This window comes from Vanacampus margaritifer, chromosome 18 (assembly GCF_051991255.1).
Source record: "Vanacampus margaritifer isolate UIUO_Vmar chromosome 18, RoL_Vmar_1.0, whole genome shotgun sequence".
Classification (NCBI taxonomy): domain Eukaryota; kingdom Metazoa; phylum Chordata; class Actinopteri; order Syngnathiformes; family Syngnathidae; genus Vanacampus; species Vanacampus margaritifer.
Window position 1 is genome coordinate 12,341,413 of NC_135449.1, and position 11,824 is coordinate 12,353,236.

The following is an 11,824-nucleotide window of genomic DNA, read 5'->3' on the forward strand; positions in this document are numbered from 1 at the left end:
TGCTATCCCATTAGAAATCCCTCACAAATGGATTAAAGATCTTAAGACAAAAAATTTAATTAGCCTAAAAAAAATGTCTGTCCCAAGGAAGAAAGGTGGATTAGGGATCCCAGATGTTTACATGTATTTTTTGGAGAATCATGCTCAAAGAAGAAGTTCCTTCATCATGTCCTCTTCAAGTTTTTCCAACCCAAAATTGTTTATGCGTTCGCTTGTCCTCTTGCACATAGCTTTGAATTATTTATTCAAATTTGGAGGAATAATTCTTAGATTGTTCAAAATTGAGCCTGTTTAATTTCATTAACTTTGACCATATAGTTTATTTCATATTTACAATCTAAAATTATATTAAATTTTATGAAACCCTGTATACATAAACTCTCATGTATTCTTGTTTAAAACAGCTAAAGCAATACATAAACAACTTGAAATTAATAGTAATAGTTTATGCACCCCTGTCCTATATGGGGGGAAAAAAATCATTATTTATGGCTGGCAGGAATTGATTAACAATGATACATGGATAGATAAAAATGTTGCTGAGCTGGGGCACATACTCAATAGTAATGTAGAAGTGTTAAATTTTCATGAGCATGGTCTCCTATTTAAAATCCAGGGGCGTGCAGTGACCTTTTAGAGGGGCAGGTGCTCAAACAAACAAAAAAGGGGCACATGATAACGTGCCTGCACTATCCACTAGGGGTGTTAAAAAAAATCGATTTGGCAATATATAGCGATATTACAGTGCACAATTCTCGAATCGATTCAATATGCGGCCGAATCGATTTTTAAACATTATTCAACAAAATGTCTTACTTTGGGTTAGGGTTAACACATTAAGCATGGAAGAATGTTATATTAATGGTCATTAAGCCTTAATATTTTATTTCAGTGCTGTTCAAACATGAAACAGACTGCAACCTGTTTGTTACATAGAGTGGCTTATAAGCCTGAAGTTTCAGATAAATACATTTTCATACAAATCTTACATTGTACATGTACAGACGCTCCCCACCTTACGAACGAGTTACGTTCCGGACGATCGTTCGTAAGGTGAATTTGTTCGTAAGTTGCTTCAGTGCTGTATTTTGTATTATAATTTATGTTTAAAGCCTATATAAGTTCATTGAAGGTTTATATAAGTATGTTTAAGGCTTGTACAAGTAACCTGCATTGGTTTGTACTGAAAAAAACTTAATAAAATGGAGAGAATACGTACAGTACTGTACATGTACGTAATAAGATAAATAAAATGAAGTTTAACTTACTTTTGGAAGATGTACTCGATGCTTAAGGAGATGATGGAGGAGGAGGAAGAGGAGGATTTTATATCATGAGAGATTCTTCGTCGTCGCTGGAATCGGCTTCAAAAGTTATTTCCTGCTTCATGGGGACCGGCGTTTTCTTCCTCCTCCTCCTCGCCACGTTGCTCAGCCTCCAATGAGCTCTCACAGCGCCAATCGTCGGTATTAGCGGCGGAAAGAAGCACTACGCGCAATACAAAATCTAACTTACAGCATTTCTTTCCAAACATTTTTCGACATACTGTACGCGCAGAAATGTTTGTATGTACCGTTGTTCATAACTCGAATGTTCGTAAGTAGTGGAGCGTCTGTACAAGTTTACTGATTAGTATTTACTAAATTTGAGTAAAACAAAAAAATAGCAATAATCAATTTATAGATCCGTATTGGGATTAATTTAAATTGTTAGAGGGTGTCTATGTAGATATGTGTGTGCGTACGTGTGTGTGGGGGTTAGCCATTGTAAAAATCTTAATTGAAATAATGGTTAAACAATAAGTCATACATAATGAAACTGTTCTTTGTATGCAATGCCAATCACCATAAAAACGTTTTGACATTTGTGTATGAAGAATCATTTATGAACAACAAATTTACATGAATAAAAACGATTATGTAAAATGTGCATGAAATTTACATTTTAAATAACAAAACTAGGATTTTTCTAAAGTGCAAGGCGAGCGACCTGGCAGAATGGGGCGCGTCTCGTAGTATGACGTCATCCAAGGATAACGTAATAATAATTTGTTTCATGTATATTATGTTGCTGAATTTTTGTTTTGAAAGGCAACAAAACTACTTTCACAAACTTTTTTTTTTTTAAATATAAAATAAATAAATCAATCAATGGACAAAGGGGCACTTTGGGCATCAGTGCCAAAAGGGCATGTGCCCCGGCATCCATAGCGGATGATCTTCCAATGAAACCAAGGCAAAACTTTAGCCAAAAGATTTAGTGCAAATACAACACGCCAAAAGACAACACAATATCACCAAAAGAAAACCATACCTACAGTGAAGCATTTCTTTTGTATTCACTCTCTTGTCTCTGTCTGTCGTGTCCCCTCACAACCTTGTTATGTCATGCTGCATTTCTAATAAATGTCACAATACAAACAACCACAGAGAGAGTATTTCACCTGCGGGATAGAAAAAAAAAAGAAAAAAGAAGGAAAGCACAGTTAAATGAGAAGCACATCCCTACTTGTGAAATTACATTATTTCAGTTTGTGTGTTTGTTTAGTTAGTTATTTTTTACTTGCTTTCTCCAAAAGATTATTTTAATTGAGTTGTACAGGGTTATCACATTAATAGGGGGAAAGGTTTTGAAATCATTTATCTTGATCTATTTTTATATATAAAACAAAATATTCTTTAGTACATGGTAACATTTTCTATGAACATTCATTCATTAAACACAGAATTCTGAGTAATATTGTGTTTGTGGAATATGAATTAAGCAGCAACATCAACCTTTCTTAATCTATCTCAGTGGGCGGCCATTTTGCCACTTGCTGTCGACTGAAAATGACATCACAGTTGCGCGGGACTCAGGTCATGACCAATCACAGCTCTGCTTGCGAACATCACAAGACCAAACTATCACATGACCAAACTTGGAAAACAGCTGAGCCATGATTGGTCATGACCTGAGCCCTGAGCAACTGTGATATCATTTTCACTTGACAAAAAGGGGCAAAATGGCCACTGAGATAGATTTAAAAAGATTGATGTTGCTGCTTAATTCATATTCTACAAACACAATTAATCAGATCAATTATCAATTATTAATCAGAATGTTGTGGAGCCCTGAGCAACTGATTCATTTTCAGTCAACAGCAAGTGGCAAAATGGCCGCCCCCCCGAGATGGATAAAAACTGTGGATTTTGTTGCATTATTTATGTTCAACAATCACAATATTAATCCAAATGCTGTTTTAGACTACTGGTGGCGCCACATACAATTTATTGTAAAGAAATTTATACTCATGGATATAAATTTGAATATGGAGCATCAGCAAATTTTACATACAGTTCATCAGCATGAAGTCAGCAATGAATAAATAAAAAACTCTTGGGCTCAGCACGGCATGCATTGTACTTAAAATTATTTATTTTTATGGCTCGTCTTCATTAGGGTTGTAAGCGAATGGAACCTATCCCAGATGAGAGGCGGAGTAAACCCGAGATTGGTTGTCGTTCAATCTCTGGACACATGTAGAGACATGCTCTCAATCACACAACTTAGAGTTCGCTTTTTTTTTACCTTATTGTTATAAATTGAACAATAACTGTACACTTAAATATTTGTTTTCCCTATTTTCCATTACTTCCGGTTTCAAATTTGCTTTAAAAAATATCGGATGCATCATGTTTTGTAGGCTATTTGGAACCACTGAAAACTATCATTTAAAAAAGTATAAGGTTTTTTGTTTTGCTTTTTTTTTTACATTTTATTTTCATTTGCAGCACTTTTATTGTTGTGTCACTTTTATTGTGAGTAACCTCTCAAGGTTACATGGTTTAGTGCAGCTTTTGTGCTTAGGCAGTGCATGTGTGCCTAACGTTGTGGCCAACGAGTGTGGAATTGTTTCCAGATCTTTACGGTGATGACGTCAAGAGCAAAACTGCAGTGTGCGAGCTGCTGCTATCTCGCAGGCTGATAGCGACGGGAGACACAGCCTGCGTGAACGCGCGCATCTTTCCAAAAACTTCTCCGGCGACCAGAAGGGCGCATTTATTTATGAAAAGGAAAAGGAAAGGAAAGAAAGGCGAGGATGACGAATAAGTCTTTTTTCAATACCGGTCCGCCGACAGCCGATGAGGAACTCGTCATCACCTCTACTTTTGGGACCCTCCTGTCCGTCGTATACGTGGTCGGGGTGTCCGGGAACGTGTACACGCTGGTGGTAATGTGTCACTCCATCCGCTTCGCCACGTCCATGTACATCTCCATCATCAACCTGGCGCTGGCGGACCTGCTCTACCTGTCCACCATCCCGTTCGTGGTGTCCACCTACTTCCTGAAGGACTGGTACTTCGGCGACGTAGGCTGCCGCGTGCTGCTCAGCCTGGACCTGCTCACCATGCACGCCAGCATCTTCACGCTCACCGTCATGTGCTCCGAGCGCTACCTGGCCGTCACCAAGCCGCTGGACACGGTGCGGCGCTCCAAGAGTTACCGCAAGGCTCTGGCCTGGGGCGTATGGCTCCTCTCCTTGCTCCTCACCGTGCCCATGATGGTCATGGTGGCCCAGACGAGCGCCGTATCGCCCGACGGGGGCGTCAAGAGGATGTGCGCGCCCACGTGGGCGCCCCTCGCCTACAAAGTCTACGTGACGGTCCTGTTCGGCACCAGCATCATGGCGCCGGGCCTCATTATCGGATACCTGTACGTCAGGCTGGCGCGCACCTACTTGGAGTCCCAGCGCAACTCGGTCATCAGCAAAGGAGGCAAGCGCTCGCCCAAACAAAAGGTTCTCCTCATGATCTTCACCATCGTCTTGGTCTTCTGGGCGTGTTTCCTGCCCTTTTGGATCTGGCAGCTGTTGCCGCTATACCACAGAAAGCCGCTGAGCCTGGCCTCGAGGACGCACACCTGTATCAACTACCTGGTGGCCAGCCTCACCTACAGCAACAGCTGTATTAACCCTTTCCTCTACACTCTCCTCACCAAGAACTACAGGGAGTACCTGAAGAACAGACACAAGTATGTACAGCAACACTTCGGATTCAATGTATAGTCTACCACCATTAAAATTTAAACAAATGTTCTGACTATGCAGTCCGACCAAGGTTATTAGTTAACAAACACGAACAAAACAAAAAAAAATTGGGTGAAAAAATAAGAGAGCTAAAAATAATAAGGAAATCAAACTACATTTTACATTTATAAAGCTAACTAAAACTATATAATTGTAGCACAAATTATTTTCCTTTTCGTCTTTGTGAATTCATTTTATACATGAGCTTTCAAACTTGATTTTTTTTTAATTCATTTATTTCGGTATTACTGGTATTACAAAAAGTCATTTAGAAATTGTAGTTTACTTGCCTTTTTTACATAATAAATTATCTGCCTTTTGTATATATTGCACTGGACAAATACTCAACATATTGAAAAAACAAAACAAAAATAGAGATGAGCGTTTGCCGATACCTGGTATCAGGCCAATATCAGCCTTACATTAGCACATTAGCGACGGCGGCCGATCTTGTGGCTGTCAAATTGGGAATTTTTTATGTATCAAAAGTACTAGTGGTATCGGTACTTGAAAAAGTGGTATTGTTAGTGGTATCGGTATCAGTTGAAAAAAAGTGGTATCAAACATCCCTAAAAAACTAAAATTAATACTAAAACTAATAAAAACTAATAAAATGTAATATTAGAAAAAACTTTTTTTTACTAACAAATATGCTCTAAAATGACTTAAAACCAAGGAAATAAAAACTAACTATAATGAAATATCAAAAACTATTATAATCTTCGTCCAGACTTACTTAACAACGCTTCAATGACATTTATGGCCGTATTTTCGTGCCAAGCGCAAGTAGCGTGAAACGCGGTCTTATTGTATTTTAGTAAATGTACACAAGTAGAAATTGACATTTGCGCCATTGTGGGAGTGAACACAGCAGACTTGATTCGTGGCCAGTCGAATCTGCTCCTCTAATTCCCTTCAGATACAGCGCAGGCGAGGCGCACGCTCTACATGGCGGAAGCATAAAACACTCATTGGAGTCCATGCAGGAAATCAGTGCATGCAAATTATGTTGATATGGTACGTGCAGATAAATAAAGTTGATCACTGTGAAATGCGCACTTGGAGACCGCCTTCCATCATTTGCATGTTTCTGACAGCAACGATGCAAAACTTGTTGCTGTGATGGCCCAGAATGAGGATTAGTTCCTCCATTTGGTTAAGTTGTACTGCACATCCTTATAGTTGCTACATTGATTTCACTTCACTTTCACTGACATTAAACTTTTTCCGTTGGTTTCTTCTCTTCATTTTGACCACTACTCTCACTTTTATTATCAGAGCAAATACAACTGTCATGTGGACAACTTGAATCAATATCTTGTATACTACGCTTCAGGCTTCTAGTGGATTTACAGTATAGCAGAGTCCTGCAATGTTGCACTACCCAACACGCTCTTGTATTCCCCAAAGCCTCCATGCTGCAGTGTATATGATATAGTTTTTAATTCCCGTGCTCAGTATAGTTATTTCTTGCAATAAAGAGACCATATACAGTCAGGTCGCTAAATATTGGGACATTGACACAATTCTCACCACCACAACAGACCTCAACTGTCTTCAGTTTCTGCTTGCTCGTTGCTTTTTCTTCACCGGTTAAAACATTCTTTGATTCATCCACTTCAGTTGTTTTCTGTGGTTTTCCAGGTCTTTTAAAAATGTTGCAAACAGTTGATTTGTCCAAACTTCATGTTTTTGCTAGCTACCTGGTGGGTTTGTTTTGAAATTTCAGCCGAATGATGGTTTACCTCACTGATAGTGGCAGCACTTTGGTTCTCATATAGAGTTGACGGGAACAGATTCCAAACAACAAAAATAAACTCTAGTCCTTGTATCTGTTCCTTGTAAATGGGACACAATGAGGGAGTAACATTTCTGCGCACTAGTGGAACAACTATACAGTGTGTTACTAGTGAGGCAAAACTACATACTAATAGTACAGGGGTCTGCAACTGTGGCTCTTTAGTCCATCTCCTGTGGGTAACTGTGGATCTAATTTTTTTTTAAATAATAATAATAATAGAAAATGCATATTTTTTTTTTACATATTTATTTTAATTTCTTAGATAAAATATTATTTTAATGAATTAACAATTTAGATTACAAATGACTAATTTAGTACAGTATTTAAAAAAATTATAATTTTCCAGAAAAAGAGATGAAAGGTAGATGAAAAAGTTTTTTTTTAAACCCAAAAAATTTTCCAAAAAGTGGCCATAAAATGTCCATAAAGAAGAAAAACATAACATTACAATTGTAATGTACATAAAATTGCAACAAAAAAAAGGCAGAAAAAGTATTTTTTTAAAAAGGCAGAAAAGAAAACTTTAAAAAAGTACCCATAAAATGTCCAGAAAGAAAAGGTAGAACATTAACATATGTGCACTAAATTGAAAGTCATAACATTCTTTTTTAAGAAAAAAAAACTGAAAATAAAACGTTGAAGAAGAAATCCCTCCAAATTTACAACACATGTTCACAAAATGAAAAAAGGCAATAAAAAAGTTTTTAAAAAACAAGCCATAAAATGTCCAAAAAAGGAAGGAGAGGTTGACAATAACCATATGTGTATAAAATTGCCAAAAATATCAGAAATTTGACAGAAAGGCAGAAAAGTCTAAAAAGGTATGAAAACCAAATTCTGATAAATAAATTTAAAATAATAATAGTAATCCAAAAACAAAAGACAAAAGATAGAAGAAAATAAATATCAAAGTATTGGATGTTGCATATTTTCTGTTATGATGCAGCTCTTGGGCCCCCACTACATTAGACCAACACTAAGCCTTTGTTTCATTCATCACAATGCAAGGCTTTGCGGCAGCAGACACATTTTTAATTTATTTATTTGGCCTTAAATGGCTCCTTTGACAGTAAATGTTGCTGACCCCTGTACTAGTACTACTTGTGAAACACTGCACTACGTTGACTTCTTCATTATCGTGTCGGGGCAAGTCTAGTGTACCATGTTTGGGAATTTAGCACCAAACAATTTAGTTAGAGTAAGTACACTAGACTTGAGAGCTTCACAAACCCACAGTTGAGAAACGTGACATCCCCTGATCGGTGATCACCATAGTTTTCAAATGTGTACATACAAGTCCCTGACACGATCATCTATGTTAATTACTATGTATGTGCACACCCACATGCACATTCACAATTGTGTTTGATTTTTTGTCTCACCCCTGCTGTTGTTTCACAATTCAAAAACAACAACAAAACAGGAGCTTCTACAGGTACACGTCATCGTTTAAGCAGCGGCCGCCCAGCTTGTACTCTTGGGGCAAGTCTGCATCGTCCAGCAACCAGTTCGAATTCACGTCAGAGACGCTCGTCATGGGGACGTTTAAGTGATGTGGGAGGTGAGAACACACCGCACTTGAAGCATAGTGTCAACAAGTTGTTGCGGCTTTAGGCCACTAAGCTTGTTTTCCAAACAAAGTTGGTGTGATGATGTCTACTTTCCCAAATCAGCTGGAAATGGAGTCTTATGTTTTTACATCTCAAATGAGGAAGAAAAAAACACACACAAAGCAGAGGAGGCTTAAGATGATCCTGAACTCAGGCACAAACTTGCAGAGGATTCACTGCTGATGAAGTCATTATAGCATAGCAAAATTTGGGCAGGTAAATACTTGGCATATATCAGTGACGGGCAAATAATTAATCAGAAAACACTGATAAACAGTCAATATAGGATTTTCACTGAAAATTGGGAGTAAATGAGGGGACAAACGTCAGATAAAGTATATATATATATATATATATATTACCCGCAAATATGCAAATTTCTGGGTGCTGAACTGCAAATATGCATCGACTGTTGATTTATTTTGTAATATCACCATTCACCACTAGATGGCAGACATGTCTTAGTTGTGCTTACACTGGGTCATATACTGCACTCTATAACATGAATAAGTCTAATAGTTTTTTACGGATTTGGAATGATAGGCAGGTCCAACATAGTACTTCGATGACATTAACTGATAAATGATAGTTGGGAGGGAGGGTTTATGAAAAAATGCACAAAAGGAATTATTGCACTTAATGTTGGTTTGCTGTTCGACAGTTTTGTGCCGTCCTTGAATGTTACATTTTTTTATGCAAGGAAATAAAAGATGGTGGTTTTATTGTTTGCTTCAAACCCTTTGTTGTGTTACAATAGTGGATGTTTTATACATGCATAGAAAAAAAGCATCATGAAAAAAAGATATATATTAAAGCATGTTTTTATTTTTTGTGAAACGCAATTATGTTGTATTACCACATATTGAAGCCAGCACCATACATAACGATACTGGACACTAAAACTATCTAACCTAATCATCATCGGTCGGTAGGGAAATATGCTCCAGAAACTGATCTATACCTTATAGCAATATTTATTTATACCTAGTTATTAACAAACAAGACCAAAACTTGAGAAAAGTTTGCTATAGTGATGTAACATCGAACGACTTAGGCAACGAATAACCCGGAACACATTCTGTTCAAGATGTTCTTTTTGAAAGATCAAGTAATGCTCAAATGTGTCTCATGTTTTATGGAGGGCTCATATGATTTTGATGAAAGAAGCTCGTTTACTTTAATCAGCCTTATTAACGTATTATCGGCTCAAACAGCCATCTGTTATTTTTGGCATCACAATGCTAGGACACAAAACAGACTGTTGTTGCTCAGGTGGAGTGGAACGATAAATCGCGTTATAAGTTTTTCATACTCTTATTAACATAAAAATTGACAAATATGGTTACCAAATACAAATGTGGTTGTATCTATTAGTTCAATGATACAGTAATTTAATAGTGAGTAACTCAAGTTATTTGACGTTGAAAAGGTATACCTAAACAGTTCAAAGGAATCTGAAACATGAGTCATAGACTTGCAATTATCTGCCACTAGATGGCAATAGTGTTTCATGTTGGACATTGGTGACGGAAACACTTCATTTTTCTTTTCAAATTCAGAGCAATTGGTATTTGAAACATGAAGCAACTCGATGACTCCAAGCCACTTTGTTTATTGTAAATTACAACTAGTCACCAGTCCCCACTAATTGTGTCATAGTGACTCTTTTGTACAATGTTGTACAGTATGTAAAATAAAGCATAAACAACAATGTTTTTACTAGGGATGCACCAAAATGAAAATGCATGGCCGAAACCGAAAATGAAAAATGCGTGGCCGAAAACCGAAACGCCGAAAAAAATGTATGCCAATTTTTACTATCATTGCATTTATTATAATTAATTAAAATTATAATATTATTATAAAATATGTATTTAGCACTGGCATTTTAACCAAGCACAATATACATTGAAATGTGCCCACACCGCAGACATGTTGGCTAATGGTACATTAAACACCAAACGAGTTTTGAGCATTTCCTGGCGGTGCGATTGCACTTTATAGTCAATGTGGTTCGCACAGGCGGACACGGATGCGTGCGGCAGGACAAGGTGCGGCGCACTTAAAATTCGCACATTCACATATTGACCAAAGTTTAAAAATAAATACATAGATTTGTTCGCACCAGCTAATCAGCTTCGGGAACGGACTGCAAAGCCACACACAGCGTTCTGTACAGGTCTGTCGCTACCCGGAGATAGCGGTAAGTGTTTCCATGTTTAAAACTGTGGATAGCAATAGTGCTAGCATTCGCTAAAGTATTTAGCACAGCCACCGGGATGCCGGTGAAAGAGTGGAAACGTTCGATGGGCTCTTATAAAAATAAAAAATGAATAAAAAAGGGAAGGTGCTGCGGGAGAAAGAGTGGCTCACCTATACTTCAGTACACGACCCGCTTAAATGTTGTACAACAAGCGACGCCCCTTTCCTCCGGTGTGCGCAATGACCCCGGGGGCTGCTGCGACCGACCCACGTGGTAAAAAGCCAGCGAGAAGAAAAAAGGCGGACACTCACCCCCGCGTTCGCTGTTTAATTCAAACAGACGCTTGCTTGCAGCAGTTTTTTTTGCTTGCGTGACCACAACCTAATTCAGCTATATTCTTTTGGCTTTAATTCAAAAAAAAATTTCGGTGGCCTAATATTCGGTGCATCACTAGTTTTTACATCAATTGTATTAAAATGTTACTGCCTTTGGACATCGTATTTGCTATTTAATGCCTTTCATCACTATTTACGGCATTTTCAGCAAAATCCATTAATGACTTTAATACTTTTTAATGACCTGTGGGAACCCTATGAGTTTCCTTCATTTGCAAAAATGGCAACAAGTTGAAATGTGATGTTATATTTGCTTGGGCTTACAATTTATAACACTAATGCGAAATATCATCTTCCTCCATAGAAAATGGAAGGATTACTTTTACTTGATTTCTCAGTGAATAATTCTTCAATCTAAATAAGAAAACACAAGCATACGGAGGAGGTCTCTATTTAAATTCAAATAAGATTGAAATAAGAGATGGGGAAAATGTCTGGGCAGAAGTGTGTTCTACTAATTAGAATATCATTTTCCCATCAAACTTGGTAACAAAATGGACGGTTGCACCTAATAAACTTGGTAATATGGCTTCGGGGAAGATTTTCTGCAAGGGTAAGTTGATGGAAAAGGACATTGCCGTACTTGCGATAATTATTTTAACATAATTGGATGTTAGGCGTTACCAGGCAACGATGATCTGCTTCACCCCTCATTCAACTTGTTTACCACTACTAGATAAATGACGGTTTAAAAATCCAATGTCCTGGGTACACTTTAACGTTTAGAGTGTGCACAAGTCAAGTGCT

At 37.6% G+C, this 11,824-nt stretch overlaps 1 protein-coding gene across 1 annotated transcript; it reads left to right on the forward strand.

Annotated features, from left to right (window-relative positions):
- The first annotated feature begins 3,974 nt into the window (after positions 1-3,974).
- LOC144038525 (urotensin-2 receptor) lies at positions 3,975-8,422 on the forward strand. Its single transcript, XM_077551087.1, has 2 exons — positions 3,975-5,013; positions 8,293-8,422. The coding sequence occupies exons 1-2, from the start codon at positions 4,082-4,084 to the stop codon at positions 8,420-8,422; spliced, it is 1,062 nt and encodes a 353-aa protein (XP_077407213.1). The 5' UTR covers positions 3,975-4,081.
- Positions 8,423-11,824: the final 3,402 nt, after the last annotated feature.